The 22,035-nt window shown below is 44.2% G+C and overlaps 1 protein-coding gene across 5 annotated transcripts in view; it reads right to left on the reverse strand.

Moving 5' to 3' along the window:
- Positions 1 to 1,948: 1,948 nt before the first annotated feature.
- The window catches only part of SLC35F4 (solute carrier family 35 member F4), a 113,676-nt gene continuing 93,589 nt past the window's right edge, over positions 1,949 to 22,035 (reverse strand). For 4 of the 5 annotated variants that reach the window (XM_033062928.1, XM_042779395.1, XM_033062927.1 and 1 more), the window contains 6 exons: positions 20,775 to 21,072; positions 14,272 to 14,491; positions 8,951 to 9,076; positions 7,764 to 7,956; positions 4,918 to 5,007; positions 1,949 to 2,399 (listed from right to left, as the gene is read on the reverse strand). In XM_033062928.1, coding sequence (XP_032918819.1) covers positions 2,158 to 2,399; positions 4,918 to 5,007; positions 7,764 to 7,956; positions 8,951 to 9,076; positions 14,272 to 14,491; positions 20,775 to 21,072 — 1,169 coding nt within the window. In that variant the 3' untranslated portion in view covers positions 1,949 to 2,157. Of the gene's footprint in view, positions 2,400 to 4,917; positions 5,008 to 7,763; positions 7,957 to 8,950; positions 9,077 to 14,271; positions 14,492 to 20,774; positions 21,073 to 22,035 lie in introns of those variants that run through there. The other variant, XM_033062930.1, reaches the window with a different exon arrangement.

Raw genomic sequence — 22,035 nt, forward strand, 5'->3', positions numbered from 1 at the left:
AACACCAAAAACGTGGGCAAAGGAGGAGATGGAAAGTGGGTGGAATGGATTTTTGCCAAAATAACTCCTGGGTTTTTATGCAAATCCCCGTGAGCAAAGCAGAAACAACCCCATGTGAGCAGCCTGTTGTTTATCCTGCTTGCAGCACGCCCAGGCAGCGACAGCCTGAACAAATGGATCAGCCAAGGGAGGAAAACATCCCCTGGCTGGGACACAAACTGATAGAGCTCGTTATTGCACATCTGTAAGGTCAAAAACCTCGTTCCTCCCTCTGCTCTTTGTCACTGCTTCTGACAGGGGACATTCATCTTATCTCAGCCCAGGCTGGGGATGGTGCTGATAACACAGCCCGTGCTGCTGCTCCCCGAGCCCTGCAGAGAGGGCAGGCACTGCTGGGGATGCTCCAGGAGGGAGCACTTGCCTTGCCTTGCCTTGCCTTGCCTTGCCTTGCCTTGCCTTGCCTTGCCTTGCCTTGCCTTGCCTTGCCTTGCCTTGCCTTGCCTTGCCTTCCCTTCCCTTCCCTTCCCTTCCCTTCCCTTCCCTTCCCTTCCCTTCCCTTTTATTCCCATCACGTTTTGTTTTCCCTCCAGCAATAAGGAGAATCTGATGGCACAGCTGCCAGGACAAAAGTGGCATTTTCCTTGGGAGGCAGGGCCACAGAAACAGAACCTCACCAGAAAAGTGCTCATAATGCACACTGAAACCAAAGGTTTGTTTTCCCCATGTGTTCAGCTTGGCAGGAACTACAATTCCAGTAAAACACATCCCCAAAACTCTGCAGCAATGTAAATTAATGTATCAGCTCCAAAACTGTGGGGAAAGGCCAAGCTGCCACGTGCTGGGTGCTCTCAGCCCATCAGTATCTTTATAATCAACTTTTTGGGAATATTTTTGCTCTATCTCAAAAGCAGCAAGAGCAGCAAGAGCTATCTCTTCTCAAAAGGAGCTGCAGGAGGTTTGTGTGTGTGTGCAAACCTTGGGTTGGGTTGGTTTTTGCAGCTCTAATTCTGCAGCTGTTTGATTTTTTTTAATACACACAAGTATTTTTTTTTCTGCTTTGCTGGCTGCAAGGAACAGTTTAGACAGAACATTAAAATATCTAAATAGAAGAGTCAAATAAAGAGTCAAATAAATGATTTTTTTTCCCTCCTGGCAGAAATACCATCAAAAAACACCCCTAACTGGTTGCTAATCAAACTCACAAACTGTGGGTAGGAAAGTCAGCAGAGCTCAGCAATCTTCAACACTTCCCAGTTGGTTTTATTCTTCCTTAAAAAAAAAAAAAAACAAAAAAAAAAAAAAAAAAAAAAAAAAAAAAAAAACCAAAACAAAAGTTTACCTATCAAGTGCAGGGACTGGGAAGTTGCTTGGTTTGATTTTGAAAGACTTTTCCACAGGAGAGGTTAACAAAAATCCTCATTTGTCCCAAAGCTCTAGAAAATAGGAAATGGCATTTCCCAGGGACAGCAGTGACCCAGGGTCTTCCACCTCTGCTGAAGCTTCTGTAGCTCAGCTGGGAGTGCAGCTTTTCTGGGAGAAAACGAGGTAAATAAAGGCATTTTTTGCTTTACTAAAGGCACTCAGATCCCATAGAAAGGTGGTGCTGGAAGGAGGCACAGCTCAGAGTGGCCTGGGAGGAGAGGCCTCATGTTCTGCACACCATGGAGTATTTATTCTGATAATAATTGGGAGTATCAATGCCAACATCAGTGCCTTTCAGAAATGAATTCTCCAAAACACCAGGAGAGGCTTGAAATGCTTTTCCAAAACTGTTACCTTGTTGAAAGGGCATTTCACTGAGAATAAGTCAAGATGTTAAATTTTGAGATTTAGCTGGAAATATCCAAGATTTGTATCCTCCAAAATGACTCTACTCCTACCAGCAAAGAGAGATGAATGATGTAAACTTGATCCACATTTTAAACTCAGAAAGACACAACCTTAAACATTTCATTTATTACAAAAGATTTTATTGTCGCTATTTACACCCGTTCCTTGTTAAGCGTATAAATGTAAACATTTATCATAGATGTACTTCTCTTATCTTACAGTTCATCCCCTGCTCAGGTTGGATGACGTTTTTTGAAGCATACAGGTGGTGAGGAGAGTCCAGCCATATTCACAGAATACACATCAGCGTGCAGGGACACTCCAGCCCTACGCCAGCGGGATGGACACCGCCCCGTTGGCTCTGCTCCTGCTCCTCGTGTGCACGCTGGATTCCGTGATGTCCTCGGAGTGATCCTCGCTCTTCTTCTCCTTCAGGCTGTTGATGAACCTCAGGGTGATCTCATCCCACTCCTCAGGCAGCAGCATCAGCAGGAAGCCCATGCAGATGATGATGGTGGCCCCCAGGCGCACCACGCTGAAGATCATCTTGTGCTTCAGCAGGTCCACGGCTGCAGGAGAGGGAACATCAGCATCAGGGGGGTGGCACTGAGAGCAGCCTGGCACATCCCTGTCATGTTCTGGGTGTGACACTCAAACCTGCCTGAACTTTCCTCTGTGCTGTGCTGTAATGTGTCTGAACAAGTCCGGGCCATGGTCTGTATTCATGCACCAAACTATATTTAGCTGTTCTTCTGCATATTTTCTACATGCCTAGCTGTTTTTCTGCATATTTCTTAGTTCAGACCAATGTTTGTAACGGGTGCATTAATAAGCCATTTTTAAGTGTTTTTTTCTGCAGCCCATCTAACTTGTTAAAACTCTTCAAGGCTACTGAAACATAAATTGTGCTAAATTAGGGGGAAAAAAGAGCTAAGAAACAGAATACCAAAATTAAAAGACCCAAAATAAAAGTGAAAGAGGCTCAGGGGGGACCTTCCTGCTCTCTGCAAGAAGAGGGTGCAGTGTGGAGCTCCTGGGATATTTCTTTTCTCTTATATTTACATATTTATGTGCACAAACAACAGGATGGGACTGCTGGAGCAGCTGCCTCGAAGCCTTGATTCCACCACAATCAATCTCATTTTACAGAGCCAAGCAAGGGAGATGGAAACAGCTTCAGCTGCTGGCACAGCAGATGAAGTTCTTGTTAAAATGTCCTTTAACAACTTTCTGGCCAAGGGTATAATATTAAAAAAAAAAACAACAATATACAATATACAATATACAATATACAATATACAATATAATATATAGTATATTGTATATTATATAATTATGTAATATTATTTAATTATGTAATATAATATACATTGTATATAATATATATAATATATATTATATACTATTATAATATAAAAATTGTTTACTCATGCCAATTAATAAAGCTGCACATACATCTTGAATGGATAAAGTTTCATTATTAAGCTTGCATATTTCTACTCTCTTGCTGAACATGTTTTCCTGTCTTTACACAGCTCACAGCCCCTACTGCTTCTTGTCCTTGCATCTTCAGCAATGTTGCATTTCTCCACCCTGAGATTTGCTTTCACACAGCTTTCTGAGAGTTTTACACCTTTTCTATTTCCCAGGTGGGGCTCAGGACAGGATAGGACAAAGGGAAAAGACCTCAAAGTGGGACAGATTGGAGCAGAGAGCTTCCAAACTTGAATAACAGAACTGGGATTAGGGGTGTGTAGTTTGGATAGAAGTGTGTAACATCACATGGTGGAAAACTTGGAATTGAAGGTTTTAGAATACAGCAATATATAGAAAGTAAGATGGAGGATTTAGGGCAAAGTTTTGTCCTTCTTCTTCACCTTCTTCTTCATGGGTTTGGGTGATTTTTTGTAATTGGATAGAAAAATGCCCCATTGAGGGTCACTGGTAGTTAGTTACTAGATTAAAAGTAAAAATAATTTAAGTGTCTACTTTTAATTGGACATTTTGGCCTTAAAAAGCCTTGTAAAGAGTGAGATATGTCTCCATTTTTGACTTGTTAGCTAGAAGTGCTGTAGAACTCACTGTAATATAGATAAGAATTAATAAACATCTGAGTCTGAACAACAAATACCATCCCTTCAGCATTTAATCTTGACTCTGGCAGAAAAAGAAGATAAAATGAGATACAGTGGTGCCCTGTGTGAGGATCAAAAAACCCAGATATTTTCTGGTGCACAAACCCCCAGGAGTGATGAGGCTGAGGAGACTGAAGAGCAGAGACAGAGGCTGTTCAAGACAGGAGTCTGGAGTAAATTTCCACCCAACAAATTATTTAATCAATAAAACTGCTTTGTGAGTTCCTGTAACAGTGGTGGTGTTTGTATTATCTAATTAGCGGTTCGTTTGGAGGATTTTTATTTTTACTTAGACTTAAAAAATATGAAAAAAAAACCCTAATTTTAAAATAAAATAAAAAATAATTATTTAAAAATATACAAAGGAAATGGGATTTTTTTTGTGTTTGAGTTTGACTGTTTATTACATTTTATTAAAAGTATAAAAAGTTTTGCAACACTTCTATAGCCACTAGCTAGAAGTGAGTTAAATAAAGATGAATTTAGTCAGCTACAAGGTCTTTTAAAGTTAAACAGTTTAATAGAGAAATAATATTTATATTACTTATACTTTTAATTTAATAATTAAATTTTTGTGACTTAATGTAGCACTAAGTGTTTAATTAGAAACTACTAGTTGAAAATACGAAGAAGAAGGAAGATGAGTACTGAGACACTACACAAATTTTTTTATCTTGTTTCATGCTTATTACTGTGTTATAAAAACTTCAGATTTAAAACTTTTTACCACGTGAAAGTACACACTTGTATTTAATTACACACTTGTGATTTTAACTTCATTACTTAAATTTGAAAGTTTTCCAAGGCTTCAGGTTAAAAGCAGTGTTTTTCAGCAGTGCCAGAAAGCACAGAAAGCTCAAAACCCCCCAGGTTTCTGGGATCCAACCAATTTCCACCCAACAAATGATGAAGCAATAAAAGTGCTTTGTGAGTTCCCACGTGTTTGCAGTACCTGCATTCCCAGGGACGCTGAGCACGGTGCCAATGGAGATCAGGATGGGGTAGGTCAGCACCACCCCAACGTTAACCAGGATATTGAAAGCTAGGGGAAAACAGAGAAAACTGCATGAAAATGGGGGGAAACACCAGAGTGAGACATTTCTTCTTCACCTTCACCTTACAGGTACAATATTGTGGGAATCCAGGATATTCCCCTGGCTTCCCTGGAACATGGGCAGGGGGCTCAGATGTCTTGGCAAGGTGCCCAAAATCCCTGTGAGTTCAATTTAAGTCCCTGGGAAAAATTACCATCCTTATAAGAAGAATTACAAAGTCGCAAAAAATAAGTAGAGTATAAATTAGAGTGTTAAAAGGTAGAAAAGTGAAGTTTTAAAATTGTTTATATTAGGGGTCTGAACACAAGATGGAGGAATTAGGGTGTGGTATGTCTTTCTTCTTCTTCATGCCATCCATCTTTTGGGTTAGGATGTCAATTCTGGATTGGTTTAGGGGAAAGCTGGACAGTGCAATGTAGGTGTCATGTATTGGAAAGTACACAGTAATTTCACGATTATAAGCCGCACCATTTTGACTAAAATTTTGGTCTGAACCCAAAGTGCGGCTTATAATCAGGTGCAGCGTATATATGGACAAAGAACAAAAAGTTGCTGTTCTAGTTTGGAGGACAGGTGTCTGCTGAGAAAGGCAGGAGCTTCTATTTGAAATGGAGAATGTAAACCCTCTCCCTTCAAATTATTATAATTTTGAAATCAAGGGGCTTTCAGGCAAAGATTTGGGAATTAGGAATAACAGTTCTTTACTAGGGAAATTAAAATAGAAATACAGCACTACAAAGAAACAAACCCCAAACCCTGACACAGTCAGAGTACAACCTGACACCCGTCAGGCAGGGCGTTGGCAGCAGTCCCATTCCATGGTGGCTGCATCCTCCTGCAGTGACAGATGTGGCTCAGCTGGAGCAGTGCTCCTGTACAAGGTGCAGTTTCCCTCCGGAGCTCCAGTGGGGATGTGGAGAAATCCGGTTTTCCTCTGGAGTCCAGTGGAGAAAGGGGCTCCCTTAGTGTCCCAAAACCTCTGTTTTTATCTTGGTAAGAAATGTTGGGCTCTTCCCCCTGGCTGGAGCAACTCCCAATGGGATGCAGTAATTTTATCAGTCCCACAGTGGGACTCAATGGCCATGAGCAGAAAATGACTGGCTGGAGGAAGGATGGGTTGTGAAAAGATAAAGAACAATGCCCTGCCTGGTTTCAATGGATGGCCCATTAGCAGAATATTTCCCACAGAGATCAGGATCACTGCCCCACCCTCAACAGATGGTGATAGAACAGATACCTTTTATCACACTCTGGATTGTAACATGCGGCTTATAATCAGGTGCGGCTTATAATTGTGAAATTACTGTAATTATAAACAATGTGTACGTAATTTATAGTATAAAGGATAAGATCTGCCTTCTGGGCAGGCAGAGCGCCTCAACAGACCTGCAGGATGAACCTCTGCAAGTCTGAGAGAGAATTCCTTAGATAAGAAAGAATAAACAACCTTGGAAATCTCAGAAAGCAGCTTCTGATTCTTCCTTCGGTGCTCGAGCTGGGAAACAAGAACTCTCAAACCACCACTACTGTGCAGTGAGTGATCTCAGACCACAAAAAGAGATCACCACCATTCACACAGTATGTGACATTAATGTGGGATATTAAATATCCACACCACAATGAGGGAGTTGTCAGAAAGTGATTGGTTTTTGGTTTTTTCTGTATGAGTGTGAAATTAGGGGAAATTCTTCCCAGGAGAAAGGGGAGGGCTGGATGGCCTTTCACAAACTGAGCTTGCCACACTCATATTTCAAGGCTTTGTTTAATCAGGTACAATAACTAGTCTTTTGTTGTTTGGGAAGCTCCAATTCCCTTGAGAGATTAAAAAAATCCCTTAAAGTTTGCTTAAGTTTCTTTAACCTTGAAAGATTAAAAGCAAACTTAAGTTTTTAATCATCCACCACCCATTCTTGCTGTTGAGTCCCCTGCATAAGGTTGGGTTTATACACTTGGGTGACAAATTATCCCTAATTTTGGTCCCCTAGGAGCTCACAGGGCAGTTGCAGTTGTGGTTAGAGCAGCTCAAGGTGCTCAGAGCAGCTCAGCTGCCAGCCTGGCCACATCTCAGGATGGGATGGGCTACGACATTCTCTTTGCTTCCATTTAATAAACATGCAGAGAGACAAAAACCTCTTCAATTATGGAATAAAAGACACTTCACCAAAGGAAAGGATGTTATATGTGGAAATTAAAATGCCCCTGGGCTGAATCCAACAGATATTTTGCTGGCAGTTCTGGCTCAGAAAGAGGGAGCCTTTATGTGAGCTCTGCCCTGAGCCTGCAGCACGCCCAGAAAGGTGCCCAGCACTGGGGGTGCCCCTGTCAGTGCACAAACATCCCCCAGGAGCTTTAAATCCCTTTGAAATGGGATTTACAGCAGTCAGGCTGTGCCAGAGACAGGGGCATTGGTGAGGAATTATGGTAGGGATGAAAAAACAGGCAATTAGTTGTGCTGCTTCATGTTTACTCCTTGCTATTACTGTTAATTATTAATTAATATTAATTATAACTATGTTTACATATCAATTATTAATCGCATCTCAATTAATAGTAATGTTTCATGAAGTGTAATGAAAAATATGAATCATTTCTAAGGAGCACCAGTTTGCACTGGGACCAGAATTAATCTGTGACAGAGCTCTGCTGCTTAAGGGGATGGAGGAAATTGTGCCCAAGGCTAATTTTACACAGGGTGGGAGGGGTGAAGACCTAGAAAAAGAAATAAATTTTTTTTATCACATACCTAACCAGAGTCCAGCTACTCCACACAGGTAACCCCAGGGCACAGCAGAGAAGGGGTACCAGTACTCCACTTTAGTGAAGTAGAGGATGATGGGGGTGATGGAGATGAAGATGAAGTTGAAGAAGCCCAGGGTGGACACAAAATGAGCTGCTTCCCCGAAGTTTGCACTCCCAAGGAACATTTTGAACAAAACCTGGAGAGAAGAAGAGAGAAGAGAGGTTTAGACTCCATGCCTGTCATGGAAGCACTCCATTCCCTTGGGGAGAGGGGAGCAAAGGACAACACGACACAGCCCAGCCCTTTTCCTGCACCAGCGTCTGGCAAGGGGATCTCTGGGGGGATTTCTGCCTTTCCCTGTGTTTTAGCACCATGGCTTCACCACAGGAATGGCTGAGTGTGTAACAAAGCTTTACACAAAATGCCATGAGGAGCAAGAAGAAGAACCCAGGAAAAACCAAGAATAAACCACGAACCCCTCGACACAGCGTTCCTGCAATGAATGTAGAGGATTTGGGCTGAGTGTGACACTGCTGGGGTTTGGGACTTCCATGACCCTGCTGTGAGACAAAACCAGCCTGGAAGGGCTCACCCTGAGAGAACTTGTCCTCTAGGAGCCCAAATTCATGAACTTTGAGTGACTTGTGAAAGGCCACAACAAATTCATGAGTGAGACGAGCAAAGCCTAAACCTGCAAGGACAGCTTCTGATCCCACCACAACTCACTCCAAACTCCACATACCATCTGAAAACAAACCCAGCCATGTTCAGCCCAAGCTGAGACACAGAATCCTGCCTTTCTGAGCCCTCACCTTCCAGAGCAGCCATTTCTTCCCAGCAGAAGGGTCTCTGATGAGTTACCTGTGCCAGGGAGCTGCAGGTAGAAGAGCTGGCCACTCTGGCTCTCCTTTGAAGACCCTTTTGATAAACTCTGATAAACTCTGTTGTCATGATTTAAAAATGATCTTAAACTCCTCATGGCATGGCAGTGGGGATTTCACTAAAGGCTCACCAAGAAAAGCCATTCTGGGTAATTGGCAGATGACAATTAATTACCCAGATTTCCTGACATTGTCACAACAAGAGTGACGCAGGAGCATTGAACATAACAAAACATTTATTTTACAGCAATTCTCTTTGTGCCTTTTAAACAATGAATTGAGGAGTGCCAGCACACAGCTGTGACCCACCTTATAGAGTGCAGATGTGGAGGCTGATCCCACGGCGTAGGCCACCCCGATAATTGAATCACCCTGGAAACCATCTGCATATGCCATCATCACAATTCCTGTGATTGCCATTATTGCTGCCACTATCTGCACAGACAAAGCAAAGCAGTGTAAAGCTGAGATCAGCACTGGCAGGGGCTTCTCATGACCCACCTGGAGCTTTTCCCTTAAACAGGAGATGGTGGGAGAGATGTAAGGCATAATGAAAGTGTGTGCACTGACAGGGATGAGGAGCTACAGCCCTGCAAATTCTGCTGGGGCCTACTGGCAGAACATCCATCATTATGCATTTTGTCAGCTAAACATCCACTTTGGAGAGGCAACTGCAATATCAAGAAATTTTAAGGCATCACGTTCTACTGTACACCAAGAGAAATGTTTAGCAATGCCACTAATTTGACTTGAAATGCAAACATTGGATGGCCAAACATCCTGGAAATTTAGTCCAGGGGAATAAGCCCTGTATTTTGGAATACCAGGGTACCACAGGGAGCTCTTCCAGCTGTTTTGGCTGTGCCCTGACAGCTTTTTTGGACAGACATGATCAAATTTCTTCATGAAGCCTTTACCTTTGTGTTCAGGTTTTTGGCCTCATTTGAAAATCCCAGAGAGAGCATCTAAGGAGGTTCAAAGAAAAAGAACAGGAATCATTAACTACACCATATCTGAAATTCTGGGTCTTGACTCCAAGAACCTTAAGGAAGTGGTAGGGAGCCCAAAGTGTTTTACTCTTTAAAAAATTCCCCTTCTCCACCTAATTGCCCTCAGCAGGTAAATGTGGAGTGTGAATTTCTGAATTCAGCCAGTGCTCAACTCCTGAGCCAACACCAATGTGACATGGGCACTTTGCCTCTTGGAAACATCACTGAACCTCATTTAAGAAATTTTTAGTCCTGGATAAATCTAAGCTTCAGCCCACAGACTTCAAAGACTTAATCTTGATCCAAACATGTGCCCTCGTGTAAAACAGCCTTTCAGAGCTCTCAGTTTTACCAAGAGTCCCAGAAAAACTGACACTCATCCCCAGCAGATGTGAGGCAATAAGCACAAAAACTCCCACAAAATAACTTCAGCAGGAGAGCAAAGCCATGTTTCAGGGGACACACAGGACTGGGATACACGACTCAGGTGAAGGTGTTCCCACACAGGGGACAATGGGGAGCCCAGAATCACCTCCCAGGGCAGGGCCAACCTCTGAGACTCCAGGTTAAAACGCTCCTAAATCCCACAGGCATCCAGGCCAACATCTTCCCAGGAAAACTCATCTCCTGGTGCAGCTTTAAGTCCTTCCCCCTCACCATCAGCTTTATTTCTCCAGTCCTGGAGGCACTCAGGTGTCCCCTCACATGGCAGTGGCTGTGCCAAAGTCACAAACCCACTGCAGGTCTGAATCCCACCTTGCTTAGATGTGAAACACCCCAATGCAAGATGCAGGTCAGCAAAACCTCCAAATTCACCAGGAAATGGCAGCTGAAGCCCAGAACCCCCAGTGCTGTGGGCTGGAATCCCCTGTGGAATCTCAGTCAGGGGTGTGATGAGACCTGGGAGGGTTTTAGCAACAGGGGACCAGGAGGTTTCCCCCTTTCCCTTCCCAGGATAACAATTCCAGCAGCTGGGCCATCCTGGGAGACACCATCCCTGGAGCCATGCCCAGTGACAGCCAGGAGCCCTGAGACATCCTCAGCCTCTCCTCTGAGAGTCCAGAACCCCCCTGTCCTGCACAGAAATTCAGGATTTCAGCTGGGCTGTTTCCAGCCATGTGTCTGTCTCAGGAGGCAAAACAAGAGTCCAAGGTAGCAATGCCCTCCTTGCAAGGGCAAGGATGGAGATTTAACTCTTGGTGCCCCCACTGCTCAGTCCTTCCCTTGTGCCAGTGAAAATGAGTAGATCCATCATCCCCTTTCCTGTTATTGTGAAAAACTCACTCCCAATCTGTCTGAACCCAATTTAGAGAGCCAGATTCCTAATTTAATCAAATATTTATAAAGCCAAGCACTTGTTTTTTCCCCTGAAACAACTAAAATGATGGACACATGTGGAGCAACATCACCTCCTGAGACATAAGGAAGACCTGAGACTGAAAATAGCAAAAACATTATTTAAATTTCATGCTCAAGGCTCATCCTGCGTGTTGCATGCCAGGGCATCAGCACAGCTGACCTGTGCCTGCCTCAGGTGTTGGATTTAGAAACCAGAGCTCGCTTCTGCAAGCTCACAGGGAAGCAAAGGTGGCTGTCAGCTCATTAAATGAGGGTTTTAATTAATGGAATAGCACAGTAACTTTTGGAGCCTCCTAGCTAAGGAATTAAATTAGCTTGCTTCATTTTTTTTTCTTTTTTTCCTGAAAGAGAGCAAGGCCAACCAACAGTTTATCAGAAACTTTTTTTTTTTCTATGTGGAGCACAGCAGAAAATGAGGTGTAAAGAATTACAGAATGGTTTGGGTTGGAAATCAAAGATCATCCAGTTCCAACCCCCTTGCCATGGCAGGGACACCCCCCACCATCCCAGGCTGCTCCAAGTCTGTCCAACCTGGCACTGAACACCTTCCAGGATGGGGAAGAAACCTCTCTCCAGGCTAAAGTCAACATTTTCAGGGGAGAAAAATGTTCTTCTGTACCTACCTAAAAAACACTGATTAACTTCACACATGAAGCCCAACCAAGGGCTTAAACATGCAAACATAAAAGCATTTGTCTAAATCTAAGCAGCACAAGCCAGAACTACTCAAATATGTAAATATTTTAAATATTTCTGCTTGCTTTGAGCCAAAGCTGTTTGGACTTCCCAAAGTGTAACATGGAGATGTTGTTAATTTGAGAGGTGTTCAGAAGTGTGCAAGCAAAGGTTGAGGGCAGGCAGGGATGGTTCTGTGTGTCCTTGGCCAGGGCAGGAGGAACTTCAAGGTACCTGAGCTCCACCTGCACTACTCTGACAGGCAAATAGAACCAGAGAATTGATGAGGTTGGAAAAGACCTCACTGAGTCCAACCCTTCACCTGACACTGAACCACGTCCCCAAGCACCACATCCACACTTTTTCTCAACACTTCAGGAATGGTGACCCCAGCACTTCCAGGGCAGCCTGTTCAGGGCCTGACCACCCCTTCTGTAAAGAAATCTTTCCTAATACCCAACCTAAACCTGCCCTGGTGTTTTTCTCTCTTGGGTGGGTTAGAGCTTCACCACTGAAGGCACATGGCTCTCCCTGCAGGGCACACACTCTGGGTGCCTCAAACCCAGCCTCTGCAGCTGAAACTTTGTGTGCAGCCCCTCTGCAGTTATTTAACTCTCCCAAAGGTGGGACTGTGCCATTCCACAGCGTGGCCAGCAAGGCAGCTTTGTTTTTAAGATGTGACAATTAAAAATCCAGCCCTGCAGCCTGGCTGGGTGTGCAGGAAGGTGCCAGGGGGTCAGAGGGATGCCAGGGGGTCAGAGGGGTGCCAGGCAGATCCCACATGGCCATGAGCATCCATGGGCAGTTTGGGGACTGCTGCAGCCACCCTGGGCACACAGGGAGCTGGGCATGTGCTGCAGAGCCCCTGGAAGAGCTGCAGGGAGCTGAGCTCCTTGGAAAAGCTGGCTGAGCTTTTCCACAAAAACATGGCTCAGAGTACAGGATTAAACCTTTATTTCTTTTCATGTCCAAATAACCCAATTCCTGCTGCTCTCTGAGAGCAGCTGAGGCATCCAGAGCACAAAAAGCTGGGTCTGTGCTGCAAAAAGCCAAATAAAAAAGCTCTCAAACACTCTCCTGCCTGGTTATTAACATCATCAAGTGTTATTCTGTCAGGAGAGCTGCTGTGAATTACCTCTCCAGCAATGGGCATCCAGGCTCTGCCAGCAGGCAGTGAAATCCAGGAAATTTTCTCTCCAGGAAAAGTTTTTCCTGTGAGAACCCCACGGTGTCTACAGCATTCTACTAATTCATATTTATGGTAACCTTTTTTAGTCAGTGAAAAATAAATAATAACTTAAATAGCTTTTGTTTCTAGCTTTCTTTAACAGAGCAGGCTAGGACAACAGAAAGATGTTGCTTTGAGATGAAAGTTAGCTGAAAGGGTACAAAATGTTCAATTTTTTCAGATGAGCAAGGGGCAGAGAGGGGTAGTTATTGTTCCTGGTATTTCTGCAGAGAACTGAGGGTTTTGTACCCTGTTTATTCTTTGAGTCAGTCAGTGGGCTGAGGGTGTCCACATTCACCTGATCTTTCTGTATTTTCAGCTGTGTATGAAAAAGATATCCAGGTCTGGCTTCACCTTCAAGCACTGGCTCAGTGTCCCAGTGACTGCTCCAAAAGCCAGATGAGACACCTGTACAACAGGATGTCTTTAATTTCTAAACCCTTCTATCACACTATTAAATAAATAAAAAAAAATAAAAAGAAAAAAAGAAAAAGCTGCTGTGCCCATTTTCAAAAAACAAACTGACTTGGATGAGTGTCCTGATCCATCACATTTTCCACAGAACTTAAATCCACCTGCTGCTGGTCCCTTCTAATCACAGCCACCACACCTGGCCCCAACCAGTGCCTAATGAAGTTCAAGGTTTTCAATAATTCAGTCAGGATTGTGCCCAGCATGTCCTTGAGCCATCCAGAGGGGAATCTGCATCAATGAACTACCAGAAATCCTCACTGCTCCTCATCCAAGGTGTGAAGCCAACACTTTAAATTGCTGCACGTTGGGAGATGTGTGTATGGAAGAATTATTCAAGTTTGCTTTCCTCAGGTGCAAGGGCACACCCTTTTGTTCAAGTCCTGTTTTAAATTTTTGCAGGGTCCATTTTACTGCCAGTGAGTCCTGTAACACCTCAGTGCCAAATGAGATCTGTGTTAATTTTAAAGCAATTTTGGCACATGCACATGTAAATGTGTGTGAAAAGTGATAGGGTGGCACAAGAAAAATACATCACACATTGAAAACATCTGTCTACCTAAACAAAGGAGAAAACTACTTTGGTTAGAAGCATTCATCACTAAGTTTAAAACAAAATTAACCAAACCTCAGCACAATAAGCCAAGACTGAATAGTTTTATGTGAAACTGGAAGTTTTTCTATTGTAATTCAAGTTACACTTGGCTTCAATAGCTCCTTGAAATTCCCACACTGAATTCCCTCTGAAGTTCTGAGGTCTCTAACTGATCCTGAGGCTGCATCATAAAACTAAATGAGAAAGGTTTTCATGGTGTGTCTGCACCCCAGTGCAGCAGTGCTCCATGGCTGATGGGTTTCAGTGCAATTATGAAAACATGAGAGAGTGGAAAAGGAGGCACGTTCATTACCCTTGCTCCCATGAACCTGTCTTTGAGCACAATCCAAGAAAGCAAGAAGACAAAAGCTTTGTTACAACAGAACAGGGCAGAGACGTCTGTGGCTGTGAGCTTCTTTAAAGCCAGTAAATACAGGTAGTTAGTCAAAGTCCACAGAATAGAAAAGGGAGCAGTCCTTTTAAGAAAGAGTTTCAGCGTCAGACCATCTTCACCAAAAATCCGACTGCATTCCCTACGGAAAGAAAAGAGTTTCAGTCTCAGCCAGGGTTCTCCTCAGCATCCACTCCCACAACAAACATTCACTTGGCTTTTATCCTGCTTTTCCTAACGACTCCACACGCCCAAGAGAATCCATTCTTTCATTCACACGGGGAAAACGACCCACAATCTTCTTAAAACAGCAATTTTGCATGAAGAAAAGACAGAACTTACCTGGAATAATCACACTCTGTGCAACAATAATCCCAGGACTCACACACAGAAATGAAGGTTATCTGTAATGTTCTGACAGCTCCCAGACTCTGCCTCCAAGGCCATGAGCACAGGGATGAGAATCACCCATTTTTCTCTGCAGCTTGCCAATTTTCCTTTTTTTTTTTTTTTTGCATTGCTCCAAGTCCTGTTTTCATTCATATTGAAATATATTTTTATGTAAGGCCAAGGAAGCTTTAGGAATTGCCTAAAGATGCTCAAAAAGAGTGCCAGACACATCAGCATGGTGGGGAAGGGAGCCACCAGGAATGGGAGTGAGCCAGGCAAACAGAAGTGTGAGAGAAGGAAGGGAAAGGGAGGGAAAGGTATTTAACAGCTTCATTTTATTGTATTTCATTGAAAAGCTGTGTTTTCTAGGAGACATTTCCTCGAGGATTAAATTGTGAACAAAACCCCCAGCTTCCCAAACACTGCATCACACACAGCTCAAATGAGCTGCTTGCTTCTTAGGATTTCAGGAACCTCTGCCTTTCCCAGACTGGGAAGGATGTTTTTTTAGCAACCTCACAGTCTGCACTCCTGGCTGAAGGTATTCCTGAAGATATTCCCAGTGTGCTTCACTCCTTGGCATGGCAGGCTCCCTGACACTGGTGAAAACTTGGGAGGTGCCACAAGTGACCCCAGAAAGCAGGGAAGTGAACCAAGGCACCCTCAACCTGCAGCACATCCCTCCAAAGGGACATGGAGGGAATAATCCAAATGCTCTGGGGCTCCAAAGTGCTCACAGCCAAACCTGGCTGTGTTGGGAAGATAAAACACTCATTATGTACAACTAATTAGGAACTTGGAAGATTGCACTGCAATATGATGTCAGAAATGTTTGTTATTTGGAGGTGGTTTGATAATTATCCTAATTTGGAAGACAAAATTGTTTTCAGGGCCCCTTAACCATTTTTAGTAATTCTTGGGAATTTTGCTGTTAAAGACATTGCAGTTTTTTACTCTTAAGATTGGAAACCATCACTCTCATTTTGAGGAAAGCAGAACAATAACATCTGAGGTCAGCTACACCTTTACCTAAATGGTTTTATGATTCTACTCAATAACCACTCATTTCCTGATGCCACCAAGACAATCTGGTGTACAAAGCAGTCATTTCTGGTAACAATAAATTCCATTCTCAAACTCTGTGTAACAAGCTAACACTCAGGCTAGTGGATCTGCTAATTATCTCCTTCACTCTAGTTGACCTCAATGCTCTCAGCAGTCCTGTTCACCAAAGATCAGGATAAAAATGTTTAAAATAAAAAAAAAGAACAGCTACTGGTGTGCATCATTTATCTGAGGTGCAAAGCAAATGCTTGGTGAAGGGAATAAATTAACACCTAACTTTGATTGCAGGCTGTTTAACTCTGATTTCAACAGGAGTTAGAGGTGACAAATTTCCCTGTATGACAAGGGACTCACTGGCAGCACTTCAGTGCTCCTTGGCAGGCAGATACAGCAGCTCACCTTTAAAAGATGCTTCCCCTTGAGACTTAGGTGGGTGCAGAGCTCAGACCACATCTCACCTGCAGACAGGTGGGTGCAGCGTGGCTGTGCCACCATTCCATCACACCACAGCCAGGGTGCTCCACCAGGAAAGAAGCTGTGCTGTTAAAACAAGGCAGAAAGGTGCCTGGGCTGCTGCAGAAATGCAGGGCACAGCTGGACCCAGATGCCAGCACGGGCCAGGTTTTGTTGTCCTGCTCACAGACAAACCCAGAGCAGAGTCAGGAGGACATTTCCAAGTGCCCTGAGTGTGAATCCTCCAGGGAGGAAGGCTCAGTGGTTATCACATCCTTCTGGCTCAGTGATTTGGGACAGGCAGTTGTGGCTGCCCCAGCAGTGTCACTGATCTCTGAGTTCTCAGCAGAGGGAGGGCTGAACAGAGATGCACAGCCAGAAAAGAATCTGGAAATTAATAATCTGGAAATTAATAATCTGGAAATTAAGAACCTGGAAATGCTTCACAGACCCAGGCAGTGGGGGTTTAAGCAGGTGGAAGGGCAGAGCACAGAGCAGTGTTCAGTGGTTCCTCAGCTCCCAGTGGAGAAAATACAGCAAAGTCTCTGACAGGGGGTGCTGAGTGAGACAGAGACTTGATGAATTCACCCCTGTGCCTGGGAGAGCTCCATGAATAATGCTCAGTCCATGAGGAGATAGGGAGAATACTTTATTTTCCCAGTCAGATTGCCTGAGGCTTTGTGAGGGCTGGTGGCTCAGTGGTTAACTCAGCCTCTTTGACATGCAACTAAAATTAAACTTGCAGGAGTCATCAGACATGACAGTGATTAAAACCCTGGGCTCAGGAGAGGGAACCCTCCCCACACGAATAATGCTGCAGGCTGCTGACTTAGAGGCACAGACACATCTAAGGGCAGCCGACCCTGAAACTAGACACAAACTATTTCCAAATGCTCAAGAGGTCTATTTAAAACCTGCCCTCTGACACAAATAACTCTTTTTACTTGCAGGTAGCCCTCAGCCATCAGCTCTGGGCAGTGTGCCATGCTCTCAGGAATTACAGCACCTCAGGCACTTGTGCAGCTTTGCCTCTGGCACCCACTAAATAGCTCGTGTGCCCTCTCAGTTATTCTGATGCCAGGTCCTGCACAGGGATGGGTTTGTTCCCTCCTGACTCACAGCTGAAATCCAGCAGCTGGTTTTAAGCAGCTCACAGTTAAAAACAGCAAACAGGCTGGAGTACAAGAACACAGACAATGCAGTGACATCACCTGGATTGGAACTTGGCAAGGCCACAGTGACATTAGGGCAGCAAATAACACAGCAGCACCTTCTGTGAGCACAGACCCAGTGCTTCTGCTGAAATGATGGCATCTGCAGCAATGAAACACCTCCCAGCTCCACTGCAGGGACAGGCACCAAAGTGAGCGTGGTTAAGCACCCTGGTGAGTTGTGTTCCCAGCCCTGGGAGGATCTGAGCTGGCAGAAATGGCCTGAGCAGCTCTGTTTGTCTGGTGGAGAGCTGCAGCCAAAGGAAAGGGAATTCTGCATGAAGCTCTGCATGAAGCACCAATGAATGCTGTGTCCCACAGGAATGATCCATGGGAACCCAGCTTTGTGCTGATGCTGTTCCTCATGTTTCCCCTGAAAAGCTCTTTGCAGAGCAGCCCTGGACTTGCAGTGCCATTCCAGAGGGGGCTGACAGAGCTGGACTGAGCTGCTGCTGCAACAGGAGGGAGAGATTTGGGGGTGAGGAACCTGCAGTGACAGCTTCATATACAAATACCAACTACTTATGGCTCAGTCTGCACTCCAGCTGATGCTCACTCATGTTATCCAAGAAATCCAACTCTTCCCAGCATGTTTTGCTCACATCAAACCTGCACCTCCCAAGGCTTTCCCTGGCCAGTGCCCCAGGCTGGGAAGAGCCTGCAGCACCAATCTCAGCTCTCACACCTGGGTGAATCCTGGCAGGAAGCTGCTCAGTGTCACAGTGCTTGTCCTTGAGAAGCCAAGGTGCCAGATGGGGAGGCACAATGTAGTGACATTGAAAATTTCACCCACCTATTCCACACCACAAGTGCATCAGGCTCCTAAGTCAGGTCTGTGCAGTGTCTGCTGCTGTGGTAAATGCTGGCAGGGTTAGATTTCCTACATCTGAGCTTCCTGAACTTCAGATCATCTTGTCCAGTACGAATGGAAGAAGTTTCAAGCTCTTTATGAGGGATATAGCTTTTATTTACAATACTGAGGGGATATCAAGAGCTGCCTTCTGCCTCAAGACAACCAAGACCCTTCACCTAAAGGCAGCAGCAAGTTCATAACCATGAGTTATTTTCTCAGACCACAGGATTGAATCTCTAAGGTAAGGTGTGAAAGGTAAGAAACACACAATTTATAATCTCAAATATTATAAGAGAGTGCTAGAGGGGTTTGGGTTGGAAGAGACCTTAAAGCCCATCCAGTTCCAACCCTCTGCTATGGGCAGGGACACCTTCCAATATCCCAGGCTGCTCCAAGTCCCATCCAACCTGGCCTTTAACACTCCCAGGGATCCAGGGGCACACATTGTTCAGATCCACTGGGAATATCTGCTGGACAAAATGTCTGATGTCTTTAAAGCTCCTAGAGAGTAACTACATCCTCCAGAAACACAAAGATAAATCACCTCTGGTCTCCAAGGAAAGCCTGGAACTGCTGCAAATGGGTTTATTGACAAGAATTAGCCTCTGCACAGGAATAAAACAGGCAAATGAAGCAGCAAGAAATCTTATAAAATGTAATAAAAAGCACTGTAGCAGGAACAGTATCAAGAGAGCAAATCAAGAAAATACACAAACAATCAATCAAGGTTTGAAAACGCCCCTGTTCTGGGGAGGAGGCTGGGTGAAATGACCTCCAAAGATCCTTTCCAAATTAAACCTGTCTCCAAGTTAAAACTACAAATTTTCAACCCTTTAAGTTAACAAAAAATGCAGAGTTCATCCTGAGGAGATGCCCATCCCATACCCAAACTGAAAGTTTGGACAGTCAAGCTGTAGCACAGCACAGACCAAGCAGTTGTTCCCCTGATGAAATCATTATTTACCAGCAGTTATTTCCTCCCTGGGACATGAGTTCCTGACATATCTGGAATAAGAAACACTCTGGGAAGATTCCAGTCAGCTCTAAACTGGTGTCCTGAGTCCACACATTCACTGACCCACTGCAGAAATTCCTGTGGCATTCCAGGGTCCTCAATTTTAAAAGAAGGATTCTTAACAGTTGGGGAGATATATCAACTATTTAAGCATAGGATTTTTTTAGCATTGCCCCAAAATTTTGCTCTGATAGAGATATAATCAATGAACCAACAGCAGGGGATTTATCTGCAGGGATGTTTGTTCTCACCTCCTTCCTCACCTGCTGTGCAATTGTTAGTGCCTCACCCCTCGTGCAGAAGCCAAGCTGACACTGGTAATATTCTCACAAACACTCCAGCAGAACTCTGAATGAAGCATCATTAACAGGCAAAGCACCAGGGTTTGCAGAGAAGCACTTAATTAAGTGCAACTGCTCAATTTCAGTCATGCTGATTTGACAGAAACGATAATTTAGGGCCAAATTACATCCCAGATCCTGGCAAAAAAAAAGCAGCTGAGGGAAGAGTTTGGCCCTGACAGTCACAAATGGGATTCCCTGTGTGCTCAGAGACAGCAGGAGCCAGGGATGGGCCCCATGCTGGGTAATTCCTGGTGGAACAGACAATCCTGCTGGATTGGCAGGTGGTTTTCCAAGCCAGAACAACAGAATTAGGTGACCTGTGAATCTCTCCCCTCCCTGGGCAAGGTGTGCTGTCTCTGGAGTTCTGCCCTGTCCTTCAAAGCAGCTCCCACATCACTGTCAGATCAGTGGAACAATAAAAGTGGAGGAGGAACTGTGAAATCAATTGTCACAGAATGTGAGGTACTTCCAAGCCCTGGGGACAGATTAGATGTGGTTTTCTTCAGAACTGGCTGAAGTGAAGCTAAACTGCAGCACTGCTGCTTGGACTGCATGATGTTCTGGGTCCCCCTTAACCTTGGATTTCTCTGATTTCTCAGGGGCAGCTGAAAAGGGATTTATGAATTTGCAGCAGGAGGAAAGGGCAGTTTGCAGCCTGCTGTACTTGCTCAGCACAGAGAGCAAGCCATGGCCTTCCACATGGAAACCCCCTCCTCAGCTCTGAGCATCCTTCATCATCCAAATCAGGAGTTGGTTTGGCTGTACCCAACACTGCTATTGTATCATAAATGGACCAGGACAGATTAATCAATGGCCTGATCCAAACAAGAACACAAAATATAGAGATACTAGACAACATAACAATTATAAGCAGATTATTGACCTTTTCAACTCATTAAAAACCCCTTTAACAATCAAGTGTCCATTTATTCAGCACCCATCACTCATCTGTCAGCCTCCTGTGAGCTATTTATGAATGAAGTTTTCTGCAGCATGACCTTTATTCTGACACCACAGGTGGAACTGAGCACAGCAGTGATCTCAGCCCTCAGGAATCAGCTTTTTTAAAGGGATACTGCCACCATAAATCCTACCTGAATTTTTTGATTGGAGACTGTTTTTCCTGTGCAGTTGCAAGATGCCCAGAATAATAAATGGGAAAAATCATAATGTTCCAGTTTGTTGAGAACCAAGTCATGAAAAAGGGACAGTCAAAGGTCTCAAAAGTGATTTTGACAAACTGTGTGGTCCCAACCCAGGAGGAAGAGACGGACAAAATGATCAGGAATCTCCAGATTAGCTTGAGAAATGTGGATGTGCAAGACTGGCATCGTGTCTGTCCTTCAGCTTCTTGGCTGCTGCTCTCTGTGTGCGTTTGTGTTCCTTCTTCTCCTGAAAAAGAAAAAAAAAAAAAGGAAGAATAGAAAAAGAGTTGTACATGTAATGAATGCATTCAAAATAATTCTTGGTGAAACCTCCCTTTCTGGTCCAAGTCACAAATCATGCCTGGCTTTCTCCCTGCAACTCCTCCATGTCCCATAAATACTGAAATCCTACACAAAAGTATTTTAATAATATCATCTCTGTCACTTCAAGGAGGCAGAACAAACCACAAACACAACACTGAGGGCTGAAGTAACAGCATTACAAATAAGCTGTTGTCACTATTTGCTTTATCAGCCCTTCATTCCCTGTGCCAGCAAATCTCCAGAATGAAAATACATCCCTTGGAACCAACATTTCATTGCAGAGGCAATTACTGTGCATGTGTGCAACAGAAGAGCAGGTCTGGAGACAGGAGCAAGTTCTTATCCCTCAACACTTAAATTCCAGAATCACTTCTTTTATTTGCAAACTGGGATGGGGAAGAAAGAAACTGTTTGGTTTTATGTGCCCAAGCAGAGAGAGGCTTTTTGCAGTCAGGATGGTGTACTTACATTTTTGTAGTTGACAAACTGGGCAAAAGGGAATCTTGGCAAGCCTAGAAATAAAGCTGTGCACATAAACAAGGAGCAGCCAGAGAGGTGGCATTTCCCATCTTAGCACAGTGGTTTTCAGGGCACATTTCTAACACAAGTGGGTTGAATTTAATGTCACTGGCTGGTGACTTGCTCTCCAGACAGCCCTCCCAGAGATGCAGCTCATGGTCCCAGTTTTGGTTTCCTGGGTCCCAGCTGAAAACAAGGAGCACTGACACAACCCTGTGAGCTCCCCCCATTCCCCCTGTTTGACCACATCACACCAGTTTGGTACAAGAAATAGGAAACCTTCTAAAAATCATGGCCTGAAGCTATTCTGAACTACTGCTATCAATTATCAGCCACATTGACACATGATGTGATGTACAGAAGAAAC

The sequence above is a fragment of the Catharus ustulatus genome, chromosome 6, assembly GCF_009819885.2.
Source record: "Catharus ustulatus isolate bCatUst1 chromosome 6, bCatUst1.pri.v2, whole genome shotgun sequence".
NCBI classification, from domain to species: domain Eukaryota; kingdom Metazoa; phylum Chordata; class Aves; order Passeriformes; family Turdidae; genus Catharus; species Catharus ustulatus.